Source organism: Macadamia integrifolia, unplaced genomic scaffold (genome assembly GCF_013358625.1).
Source record: "Macadamia integrifolia cultivar HAES 741 unplaced genomic scaffold, SCU_Mint_v3 scaffold520, whole genome shotgun sequence".
Taxonomy (NCBI): Eukaryota; Viridiplantae; Streptophyta; class Magnoliopsida; order Proteales; family Proteaceae; genus Macadamia; species Macadamia integrifolia.
Genome location: NW_024870470.1, coordinates 283,138 through 296,368, shown reverse-complemented (window position 1 = coordinate 296,368; position 13,231 = coordinate 283,138). Strand labels below are relative to the sequence as shown.

Genomic DNA, 13,231 nt, shown 5'->3' with positions numbered 1-13,231 from the left:
TTTCATCATGGTCCTAGAGCTAGAGCTATGGACTCACTATACATATAGGATGAGAGAGAAAGAGAGGCCTAAAGATAGGGATATGTCTTTCCTTGTAAGGGTGTCAATTTAGAATCGAATCGGAAAATTAAAGTCGAATTCAGACTGAATAATTGAAATTAAATCGAATTGAGTAAATTTGGTTACAATTCAGAACTAGGGAATGGAACCGAGGCAAGACTTGGTTACTTTTCGATTTCAGCATAAGAGCCAATAATTTTTTTTTTTGGGACTCTATTGCAACGTAGTAGAAATGATGTATAACAGCTCACCAGTGTTGCTTCAGACGTGCAAATTAGTGATTTCCAAAAAATTTCCAAAATCTCACCTGTCTCCTTTGTCATCCTTTATCCAATGGAAAGAACTAGAGATTTTAACAAAATGCATCAATCTGGTGAGATCTCATTATACATAAAGGATGAGAGAGAAAGATAACCGTCAAGATAAGGATATGTCTTTCTTTCCAAGGGTGTCAATTTGGAATCGAATCGAAAAATCAAAACCGAATCTAGACTGAATAATTGAAATTAAATTGAATTGAGTAAATTTGATTACAATTTAGAATTAGAGAATAGAACGAGGCAAGGCTTGGTTACTTTTCGATTCCAACATAAGAGCCAATAAGTTTTTTTTTGGGATAAAAATAGGTGCCACCAATTAGAACCAAAATCAAATGGAATTGGGATACCAATATATTATAGTATATTAATATAGTATAATATTATATTAATATATTAATACATTATAATACTTTATACCCAAAAAAAAAAAAAACACTACAATACTAATATGTTATTATCCCAATTCAAAAAACTTTGGATTCTGAATTGATTACTTTGAATATTCCATCATGGTACTAGAGCTATGGACTCCTCAGTTCATAGAGAGAGAGAGAGAGAGAGAGAGAGAGAGAGAGAGAGAGAGAGAGAGAGAGAGTCGTACGAGTCTCTATAACTCCACTTCACACACTATCTCTACTCTTCTTCTACCAAAAATTATCTTTACTTTTTTTTTTCTCAGAACCATCTCTACTCTAATCAATCATGATAAAGAAGAGTAACATCGTGTTCCTCTGTTTTTTTCTGTGTGTACTCTTCTCTTCTGTTGGATGTGAATGTGATGAAGATGAAGCTAGAGGAGGAGACCATAATAAGAGTTTGGCTCTTAAGTATAAAGTCGCAGCCCTGGCATCTATTCTTGTCGCTGGTGGCATTGGGGTATGTTTGCCAATCATAGGGAAGATGGTTCCAGCTCTGCAACCAGACAAAGATATCTTCTTTATAATAAAATCTTTCGCAGCTGGTGTGATTCTAGCAACTGGGTTCATTCATGTGTTACCAGATGCATTTCAGTCTTTAACCAATCCAATCCCCAAAGGGAAGGCATGGGATTTTCCATTCACGGGTTTTATTGCAATGCTAGCAGCGATTGGAACATTATTAGTGGATAGTTTAGCCACCAGCTAATTCACCAGGTCACAAGCATTGATAGGAGATGTAGGAAATGAGAAAGGAGAAAGTCAAGTTCTTGTTCATACTCATGCTACTCAAGGCCTTCCTCATGTGTCTGAAGGTTCTGTCCCTCCAATCTTATTCGCCATCGCGTAATTTCGCAGGTAAGCCGTATGATTATAAATTTCTGCTTTGTATTTATTGATGGGTTCTCAGTTTCCTTGGTTATTTAGGTTTGATTCTGTTTCCAAAAACTTGTTTTTCCGTTTTTCTGTGCTCATAACTGAAAAAACACCCAAAAAACCATTTGTTTTTTCTATTTGGTTTCACTTATTTTTCGAAATAGAAATAGAAATTTATGTTTATTTCTGTGTCTGGAAACAAGAATGGAGAAACAAGTCAAACTTGTTTTTCTGTTTCTAGAAACAAGTGGGAGGGACAAAATTTGTGAAAAACCCGATACTTCACTCAACCTACCCCAATCACAACCCATTGTTGAAACTTCTCGCTACCTAGAAGCGACGACTCCAACCTAGTTGTGTGAAGCTCACAGTTTCAGACTGCCTTCATCCTTTTGAAGCTCATCTCCACGAAGCATACTTGCAACTCCAACATCGTGCCTTTACTCATGAGCTGCATACCTACAACGTTATGCCTTCACTCGTGGCTTGAACCCGAGAACACCACCTACCATGCTGTTGAAAATGGTTCTGAAAACAGAAAAATTAAACACTTTTTTGTAATTTCAAAATCATTTCTTAGCACATAAACGGGTTTTTCTGTTTCTGTTGTTTCTAGATACAAAAACAGCAAAAACAAAATCAAACGGGACCTTACTCATGGGTTCCTTCCCCAACCCTCCCCTGTTTGTTTATCTCTGATTTTTCTTTTCTTCAATTCTTTTTTACCTGTTTGTGTTTTTGTGTGGGGTTAGGGTTGGTCCTCCACTTCAGCAATTCCTGCCATGTTTATGAGAGTATTTATATATTTTTTTACTTAATTTTCTGATGAATGTGGTACGTTTTGGAGCTGGGGATTGTGGTGCACTCAGTCATCATTGGGATATCGTTGGGTGCTTCTCAAAGCCCCAGTACCATAAAGCCTCTACTTGCAGCCTTGACTTTCTACCAGTTCTTTGAGGAAATGGGACTTGGTGGATGCATATCTCAGGTATCTATTTTTTCACTGCAATTCTTTTGCTCAATTACTCTCTCTTCCCAATATGTACTCCTTGAGAGCCGATCAAGTTTTCGTATGAGAATCATTCTCGCACGGGCTGATCTACACAGATAGAATCTACCCAACAACCAACTCTGTGGCTGATCCACACTCGTGTTCCTCTAGTCTGATATGTTTTTTTAAGAATAAACCAACAAAAAGCTATTGAACATTGATGTATTGTCTCATGGTTTTGACAGGCAAAATTCAAGTCAATGTCTGTTGCTATTATGTCGATGTTTTTCTCTCTCACTACGCCAGTTGGGATTGCAATGGGCATAGGAATATCAAATGTTTACAACGAGAACAGCCCAACAGCACTAATCGTTGAAGGGGTTCTCACCTCTGCTTCAGCTGGGATATTGATCTACATGGCCCTTGTTGATCTACTTGCAGCTGATTTCATGAGCCCTAGGATGCAAGCCAATGGAAAGCTTCAATTAGGTGCCACAGTCTCACCTTTTATGGGAGCAGGTTGTATGGCCCTCTTGGCAATATGGGCTTAAATAGTTGGTAGCAGTAGAGAAATCTTTTTAATTTTCTACTGGTCATTCCATTGAAATATTCCAAATTGATACACAAACTGCCCAGATGAGAGAGTATATCATTTCCACCATCTTGTCTACTGTTTCATTGCCTTCTCTTCTGTTGGTGACTCTGAGGAATCCTCCTTTCCCATTGAGTGTCTTATATCACTGATATAATTATCCACACAGTTTACCATCTTCCAGTTAAGCTATATCCATGACTACTTTCTAGACGAAATTTAGCTGCTGCCCGGTTTGCAGCTACTTATATCATTGATATAATTATCCACACAATTTACCATCTTCCAGTTGAGCTATATCCATGACTACTTTCTGGACAAAATTTAACTGCTGCACGAGTTGCAGCTCCTGTGGCAGCTAAAGAAATAGAATCTGAAAGGGCATTTTAGAAAATACTATAACCTAGAAGGGTATTTGTGAACCCTAGGGGGAAGTGAATATTCCATTTCTTTGGCTGCTAGCAGGGGGTTACAGCTACCCAGGCAGCAACCAAATTTTTTCCCTATTTTCTTTTCTTGGTTATCAAACATAGTCAAAGAGTCGCATAATAAGGTTAAATGTACCCCTTCCCTACCCTATACTTTGCCTTACTATCACTTGCCCCCAATGTACTTTAAAAAATACCACTCCCCTCCCCTCCCCTCCCCTCCCCTCCTATCCTATCCTATCCTATCCTATCCCTTCTGTTAGAAAACCCTGTTAAGTGATGACATCAACTTTAAAACATGATATATAATTCACAAATTATCCTTTAACTTTTAGAGCCCTAAAAGGGGTCATCGTCTTTGTGTGGATAGTGTATAACTGTAATGGTCCGTTTGTTGTCAGTGTGGGATTCACATGTTAGTGGGATTAAAGACAAGAAAGTAAAGATGTGATGAAATGACTGTAGCATCCCACCCCCATCATGTTTGGTTGGATGGGAGCTGGGAGGAGAGATAGAAGAGAAGACGTTCTAGAACGGGGCTCTGGTCACCACTTCCATGACCACCACCGTCAGGGCTAGCCAGAGCATCGACCATGACAATATCAACAGTACCGGAAACCCTAAATCCAAAACATAGAAACCCTAATCCCGTCAATGCCATAAAAAAACAGAAATATGAGGAACAGAGATGCAGAGAAAGCGAAGAAGGAGAAGAGAGGAAGAAAGGGGGGAGGGATGGGAAGAGAGAGAAATAAAGAATCAAAGGGGGATTAAGACAACATACCTATGAGAGAGAGAGAGAGAGAGAGAATCAGAAATTGCTTTGGATTTGGGCTTTGCAGTTTTATATTATTAACATGTTCAGCAAATCGATTTTAGGTTATTTATTTATTTATTTATTTAAATTCTTGTGAAACCGTCACAAAGGTGGAAGAAGAAGAAGACGAAGAAGGTGAAATCGGCATTTTGGATACCGTAAGTGGAAGAAGAAGAAGATCAATGGTAATTAACAATATATATATATATATATATATATTAAACCCTTGAAATCCAGCAATGGTATTTCACGATTATTTTCCAGATTTTTAAACCCTTGTCTAGCAGCGATCGAGATAAAAAGTAGCGATTGTTTAAACCCTTATCTAGCCGTGATTGTTTAAACCCTTGACCCTTGCTTCTCTGCCTTCGATGATCAGGTCGAGTTGGACGAGAAATCGTCTCTGATGGGAAGCCTCAGTTCACAATCACAATCGAGTCGTGGTTCTAGCATCACCGCCTTCGAATCATCCGTCGGTGTTTTCAAGCCCCAACGAAGAACTATCGGAAAAATCGACAGGATTTGACGGAAAACTACCAAAGATAGCATGAGAAAAGTAAGAAGAAGAAGATGCAAATATGAGAGAGAGAGAGAGTAATTGAACAATGAATTTTACTGCCCCTCAAAAGTCCCATCAATTTTGTAAGACTTCGGAAGGAAGTGAAGTGAAGGCCGACTGGAAAAATTTTAAACCCAATGTTGTGTCCTCAAAATCCCACTCCTTGTTAAATAAACAATTAAAATCTTAAAATCTTATTGGGAATGATTAGTTCGTGCAACTAACCCACCTCTTAGATTCTACTCCAACAAAACACCTCTAAACAAATGGGCTCTAAAAGGTTTATGATCTTTGTATCGAAATCGATGCAGTACAGAGACTTTGTTTAAGGCGCGAGGTTCCATGGTGGTGTTTATGATCTTGGACTTGTCGATTACTTTCAAAACAAAGTGGGAAACATCGGCAAGAGACCGAGCGTAATACACCTTAGCGAAGCTGCCACGGCCGAGAAGGCTACCCAGGAGATACTTACCGAGCAAGACATCAAAGCTGCTAGACGTGGTGGCAGCGGTTGGTCCCACCGGAGAATGCGTGGACACTTGGTATTCAGTTGTAGAGAAGGGCGCAGAGGCGGCCTAGAGCAACCCAACCATGACAGTATGACACCACCCTCGTAGACGTCACGGATTTCAGCGTATATGGGTTCAATTCCTGTCATTCGTCCATTTTTCATTTCGATTTGATATATTCGTTGGTTTGGTTCTAGGGAATAGATCTGAGGCAATACTTGATTACTTTCAGTATCATATAAGAGTGTTAAATGGCTCGATTCGATTTGATGTAAGATTTTTTTGGTAAAACTAAAATCGAATCATTTAAGAAACTGTTTCAAATATTAAAATCAAGAAAACTTATAAATGAGTTTCAATTTAAGTGGTTTTAAATGGGCTCTATTTATTTATTTATTCAAATCATCAAATGGCTTATTTAATTTAATTTAATTTATTGATTTATTTATTTATTTTTGTTGAAATGGATGCAATGTTAACTTTGAATGACTTAAACTTGTTATGTATATATTAATGGGATTAACGATTTACTATTGATTTAAATGGTTTGATTCAAATTAAATCATTTAATTTAGGTTGCATTTGGTAACCATACAAATCAAAAAGAGATTAAAAATCATTTATCTGTTTTGGTCAAAATTGATTTTGAGTTATTTTTACGCTGAACTTCAATGAACATGTACTTAAAGTCCCTATATGGAGGGGTAAAGTAATTATTTGCTTTGTAATTAGAAATCCAAGCCCCTTGCCCCTTCTTCTTCAGTTCAAAGTGGAGAAAAAAAGTTACAAGGAAGATGGTGAAAGGAATCTCTTCACCCATTTCTTCAAAAATCATTTTATACATAGAGATACTAAACTATTTCTCACAAAAAACCATTTTTGTCATGTAGTTACCAAACCATTTTTATGTTTAAAAAAAAAAAAAAAAATTGGTTTTCATTAATGCTCTTGGTTAAATAGGTAAGGGAAAAGGTTGGGTATGTACTTGATATTGGTGGCATATCTATCACTCTCAAAAAAAAAAAAAAAAAAAAAAAAAAAAAAAAAAAAAAAAAAAAACCGAAAGGGCCTTAACCATCTTCTCTATTTATTAAATGATTTCACGATTTAGATGTAAACGACTCGATTTGATTTCAGTAAACGATTTTGTTACGATTTCATATAAGCTAATGGGGGCTGATCCCATATCTATTTCTTATGAGGATTGATGTGGATTGATATGATCTTTGGTCCCTTCACCTTGGAAGGATTTATGGGGTTGAGTTCTTAGAAATGGCACTTTTCCTTCATGAAAGGTTTTGCAAGATCACTGATAACACAAAATAGGTAACCTATATATCTTCAGACGTGCAGAGTTGTGATTTCCAAAAACTCTCTTATTTCCTTTCGTCTTCCTTTACAGTACCGAAAGCATTATAGAAAGGCATAGAAATGTGTGTGAGGGAGAGACTTGTTTGTGATGTTTGCTTGCATTCCTACTTTCACAAGTTGCGGCAATCTGGTGTGACTTCAGTATAAAGAGAATAAAACCCATTTCAAAATAGGGATGAGAGAGAGAGAGAGAGAGAGAGAGAGAGAGAGAGAAGCGTTTATGGCACTGACTCAACTTCTCCCCGCCTCTTTATGGCTCTGCTCTCTATATATATAACAATTCCTGTACTCCTATCTCCCAAGGGATGTGAATGTGAATGTGAAGAAGATGAAGCTAGAGGAGGAGACCATAATGGGGGTATGCTTCTCTGTTCTGTTTTTCTCTTTACCTTTTTTTTCTTCTTCTTCCTTTTAACCCACTTTATGGGAAAAGGGTTCTCAGTTTCGTTGGTTATGGATGCATGGGTTACTTCCCTACCCCTCCCCTGTTTATCTCTGTTTTTTCTTCTTTTCTTCAAATCTTTTTGGGTGGACAACTTATGCTGCATTTTACAAAATTCTCTTTTTCTGTTGTCTTTAGTGCATTTTCAAGTTTTCCCTAGATGGGTTCTTGGTTATGGAGTTATTAATCCCCACCCTCTCTTTTCCCGTTTATCTCTGTTTTTCTTCGTCTCTTCAAATCTTTTGGATGGACAACTTATGCTGCAATTTACAAAATTCTGACTTTTTCTGTTTTCTTTAGTACATTTTCAAGTTTTTCCTAGATGGATTCTTGGATATGGAGTTATCTAATCCCCACCCTCTCTTTTTCCCTGTTTGTGTTTTTGTGTGGGGTGAGGGTTGGTCCTCCACTTTAGCAATTCCTGCCATGGTCATGAGAGAATTTGTAATATATATATATATATATATATATATTTTAACTTAATTATATAATTCAGGGCCTTGATTTCTGATGAATGTAGTAGGTTCGGAGCTGGGGATTGTGGTACACTGTTATCATTGGGAGCTTCTCAAAGCCCCAATACCATGAAGCCTCTGGTCGCAGCCTTGACTTTCCACCAGTTCTTTGTGGACATGGGACTTGGTGGATGCATATCCCAGGTATTTATCTTTTCTCTGCAGTACTTTTGTTTCTCAATTCCTCTTTGATTCCAATCAATTTTTGATTTTCTCGTCTGCACAAGGCTCTTGCTACAACGAGGTATGGTAGGGTCATTGTGTATGCAACCTCATCCCCTACTTCGTAGGAGAGGCTGTTTCCAAGTTCTGAACCTGTGACCAACATGTTGCACCAAACGCTTTATTTCATTTTTCGTTCCTATAGAACGAAAAAACTTCAAAAATGTTTTCTTAAAACATTACCAAACGCAGCCTTAACCTCTGCGCCACATGCTGAGTCAGAAACGTTTTCTTGAAACATTACCAAACGTATCCTTAACCTCTGCGCCACATGCTGATATGAGACTTATTGGCCCAATATTTATTTCCCTAGTCTGATGTGTTTTAAGAATAGACCAACAAAAAGCTAATGAACTTTAATGTATTGTCTTGTGATATGCTAAACATGGTTTTATGATTTTGGTAGGAAAAATTCAAGTCAATTTCTGTTGCTATTATGGAATTGAATTGGGCATTGGAACAACAAATGTTTATGACAAGAATAGCCCAACAGCACTAATCATTGAAGGGCTTTTCAACTCTGCTTCAGCTGGGATATTGATCTACATGCCCTTGTTGATCTACTAGCAGCTGATTTCATGAGCCCCAGGATGCAAAACAATGGAAAGCTTCAGTTAGGTGCCAAAGTCTCACTTCTTATAAGACCAGCAGGTTGTAGGGCACTCTTGGCTATATGGGCTTAAGTTATTTGGTAGCAGTACAGAAATCTTTTTCTTATTGTGGTCTCCTCCTCTAGCTTCATCTTCTTCACATTCACATCCGGTGGGAGACAAGAGTATATATAGAGAGAATAGACATAAGGAGGTGGGGAGAAGTTTAGTTAGTGCCGTAAACGCCTCTTGCTAAGCCCATATCCTTACTATCTTTTCCAACATGTCCATTTAGAGATTATGACCCCAGTTCTAAACCCATATCTCTACTATCTTTTCCAACATGTCCATTTAGATCTCTCCTATTAATAATAATATTTTCTCCTTGAACGAATCTATCTTGGCACCGAAATTCCCCATCCATGGTGAAGCTATAGCCATCCGAAATGCTCTTTCTCAAGCTGCATCAATGGGTTTTCAAAGCATCCAGGTCGGATCTGATAACCAAAAGGTTGGCAACATCCTGAAAGGAACAAAGATTACTATCCCTCTCTCTATTACATCTGCCGTTTCAGATGTGCTGCAGCTATGTAACTCATTTGGCTCTATATCATTTCATTGCATTCCACGGAAAAACAACAAGATCGTTGATACCCTGGCTAGCAAGGCATTGTTATTTCCACGTTTGACGGTTTGGCCTACTTCCATTCAATGGCTTCAAAATCTCTGTATTTTCGTCTAATTGGGATTTGTAAGCATTAATCATATCGATTATCCATTTTCCTAACATAAGTTTGATGGATATGATCCTATCACCAATTCTATAAATATCAGTAACATCATTTTTAAATCTTTATCTACAACTAATGCCACCCTACTATTTTCTTCCCACATAATTCCTTAGTTTTTTTTTTTTTTTACCGTTCCACCTAGTCTCTTGTATACAAGCTATGCTAATTCTTATTTTTCTTCTCATTATATTTATCAATTCTAAAATATTTCCCGTTAGAGTTCAATGTTCCAAGATGCTTATCTAATTTGGCGTATCTGGACTAGCTTGTTTACCCATACTCATCCATGGTACGAGAACCTTTGCCCATTTGTCACCGCAATTGGGTGCTGAAGCGGTGTATTGCTTAAAAGGGACACCTTAGGTAACCCTTGTTCATTATCCATTAGACCTGGATGATAGTGTAACACATCGCTTCTGGGAGACAACTAACATAAGGTCTAAAACATAATGTTTAAAGATCCATCCAAAAGGGTTTGACTAAAATTTTTTACAATGTCGATTGTCGACATGAAGCACCAACCCTCATTATTTGTCTAGGATTGGGACCAACCCTCATTCTTTATCTATGTTTGGGATCAGCAGCATAAAACACTTATAAAGTTGCTGACTTTCAAACATGAAAAACCAAATTAAAACAGAGTATACTTTCTTTAGGTTTGTTTGGCTTTCTGATTTGGTGACTAATACAAAGAGGAACCTGAGAATGTGTAGCTTTCAATTTCATCCATAGCTTCAAAGTTGTTTAACAAGTGAATAGTATCTGTAATATAACTAAGTGCCTGACCAGAAAGACCCAGTCTATACAAACGACTGGCACCCATTACTTAGAATCTATTATCTGTGTATGGAGTCCAAAATATAGGGTTATAAACTTTGGATCTATTCCATCAGGAAGGCACAAGGAACATGGACAAGTAACAGGGGAAGCTCCACTAGATTTTTATTTTCCCCCCTAAGGCTCCTTCAGTGACTCAAACCTTGCTATTGGGTAGACAAGTAAGGCAAGGCCAGAGCCAGGATCTTTCCTATGGGTGGAGGGAGGCAAAGATGAACTGAAAGTACTTACAGTTCTTTTTCTAATCAAGTTATGATACGAGGAGAAGGCTGCGTTTGGTAGTCATTTAGGGCCCGTTTGATAATGTTTCTATTGTTTCTGTTTCAAGAAACAACAGAAACATAAATTTCCGTTTCTAGAAACAGAAACGGAATTGAAGGTGTTTGATAAGTCATGTTTCTAGAGGTCGATAGTAACCAGCGAAAGAATGGCCATGAGTCGTTTCGCCTGAGTCGTTTCTTGAACCATAAATAGGTAGAAATTTCAATTTCAATTTCTGAAAATGAGTGAAACGAAACAGTTTTATCAAAAGTTTTTTGTTCCATGCCGTTTCTGGACACAAAAATAGTAGAAATGCGTTTCTTGAAACGTTATCAAACGGGCCCTTAGTTCCTTAAATGGTGTTTCATGTCAAAAATATAATTTTCAGTTTCTTTGTCAAAATGTCATTTTAAAACCAAAGAATGGTATTTGGTGAACCTGTTTCAGGACGATTAATCTACTTGTTCACTTTTTTTTTTTTTTTTTTTTTTTTTGGTATTTGGAACAAAACCGTAATGATGGAACAAGATCCAGAAACGGCAGAAACGTGTTTCTTGAAATGTTATCAAACAGGCCCTTAGTTCCATAAATGGTGTTTCATGTCAAAAATAGAATTTTCAGTTTCTATGTCAAAATTTCGTTTTAAAACAAAAAAATGGTGTTTGGTGAACTTGTTTCAGGAACGATTACTCTACTTGTTCACTTTTTTTTTGTGTTTGGAACAAAACCATAATGACGGAACAAGATTTTGTCATTCCATCATTTTGTGTTTCTAGTGTTTTTTTTTTTCTTTTTGTTCCAAAATAAAACGGAAAAACACTAAGTTGACATCAAACGCTTTTTTCCATTTTTTTTGTTCCCATAGAACGGAAAAACTTCAAAAATGTTTTCTGAATGAATATCAAACACAACCTTAGTCTTAGTAAGCAGTATTGATCCTAGGGTTGCATTAGTCAAGAGTAACAAATAATGAATTAAAAATCAAATGAATTTGTCCTTGTTTGGTGGGGTTTATGTACTTGGCTAATTCCTACTAAAAAGGCAGAAGTTAAAAGGAATAAGACAATGAGTTATATGTAATGGAGGTATATTCCATTTTGTTTGCTTACATTACAATTGCATAAAAGAATTAGATCTTACAAGAACCCCTAACAAAATTGTAGTGGACTTGGTCAACCTCTTTAAGGTAATCAAATATGGAAAGATATATATCTCAAAGATAAGACTTAAGTAGAGGACAAAGGGGGAATAAAAGACAATTTTATACATTATATGTAAAGGAGAGGAGAAGATAAAAGCCATAAAGGCAGTCCAATTAGCACCGGAGATCCCATAATGTGTTCAGCCATTCTTTTGGGCTAAAGGAAGACATCAATCAAAGAAGGGGTGAATCTCAAAATGCCATTGAAGAAGTCTTTCCAGAGGGCTAAGCTTTACAACTTAGTAATGAAAGCATGAAGACATAATTCGGTCCCAATTAGGGTTTGGTATCAATCCCTCCTAAGATTTTTATGAACCGCACAAAATGGCATGTTCAATGGACAACAGCCAATGGTCCATTTATTGGTGATCTCGGCGGATTTTTTCTTCATTTGAGCCTTAAGGATTCTGTTTATTAGTACAAAAACTTCGTACATCATTTGGCTGAGTCAGCCTCAACCCGGTATAGCATTTTTGTATGACTCAACTTATTCTTGGCTTTTCTTTTCTGATAAATTATTGGGGAAATTATGGTCATGCTGCTGGTATCATGTGTCTCTTAGGCTGTTTTTGATAACCAATAAAAAAGAAAAGAAAAGAAAAAAAATTCTTGCCTAAAAGCAAGGCAATATGTAGACACCTAATTTTGTCACCTCCGGTGATGATGACAATAAGAGGAATTAAACATTGACTGTTAAGTACTAGGAGAAATTTTGAACTTTGGGTAAAATGACTATTTTATCCCTATGAACTAATAATGAAAAATATTTTAAAAAATAGACTTTGACGTTGTGGATTAGTGTTGTTTGTTCCCTCAAGCTAGACACTACACTTTGGTACGAGAATGATGCTAATCGACCCCCAATTCTCCTTTTTACTACGTGATTTGGGTCCCTACTTTAAGTGTACGTTCACTAGGCTTCCCATCCAAGACCGCATTAATGTCTTACATCATTGGATAGTGCTCGGCACGAGCTTTCCATTGACATATTACATGTCGAATTTCAACTAACAGTTTGAAAGATATAACCCTCGGAAGTTGACCCCAAAATTTAGGATTAGAATCCATTTCAAGCGACCTAGGAGTGCCATGTTGGTACCTAACATCCTGTATCCAAAAGCAAACTTTTTTGAACAATCATCTTTAGTTTTTTAGTCATACATTGGAAACAAAAGAGGATTGTCTCAAATCCTAATGCTATAAATATAGTCCAAAGTATCTAGCTTGAGAGAACAAACAACACTAATCCAGAACGTCAAAGTCTATTTTTCAAAAACATTTTCCATTATTAGTTTATAGGAGCAAAACGATCATTTTACCCTAAGTTTAAAATTTCTCCAAGTACATAACATTCAATGTGTAACTTCTCTTATTGTCATCATCGTTGGGGTGACAAAATTAGGTGTCTATAGCCCCCTTCCTGTTAGCTTTCC

General features: G+C 37.0%; 1 protein-coding gene and 1 pseudogene across 1 annotated transcript; both read left to right on the top strand.

Moving 5' to 3' along the window:
- Positions 1-961: 961 nt before the first annotated feature.
- LOC122069019 lies at positions 962-3,327 on the top strand (annotated as a pseudogene).
- A 3,827-nt stretch (positions 3,328-7,154) lies between these two features.
- Positions 7,155-9,558, top strand: LOC122069009 (zinc transporter 8-like). The gene is made up of 3 exons (XM_042632931.1): positions 7,155-7,297; positions 7,905-8,040; positions 8,525-9,558. The coding sequence occupies exons 1-3, from the start codon at positions 7,268-7,270 to the stop codon at positions 8,683-8,685; spliced, it is 327 nt and encodes a 108-aa protein (XP_042488865.1). The 5' UTR covers positions 7,155-7,267; the 3' UTR covers positions 8,686-9,558.
- Positions 9,559-13,231: the final 3,673 nt, after the last annotated feature.

What these genes read in the sequence shown, in the direction of transcription:
- LOC122069009 (XM_042632931.1), top strand. Translation starts at nt 7,268, where the DNA reads ATGAAGCTAGAGGAGGAGACCATAATGGGG. An exon ending in AGGAGGAGACCATAATGGGG is followed by an intron (nt 7,298 to 7,904) that starts GTATGCTTCTCT and finishes TGAATGTAGTAG; the next exon opens with GTTCGGAGCTGGGGATTGTG. An exon ending in TTGGTGGATGCATATCCCAG is followed by an intron (nt 8,041 to 8,524) that starts GTATTTATCTTT and finishes TGATTTTGGTAG; the next exon opens with GAAAAATTCAAGTCAATTTC.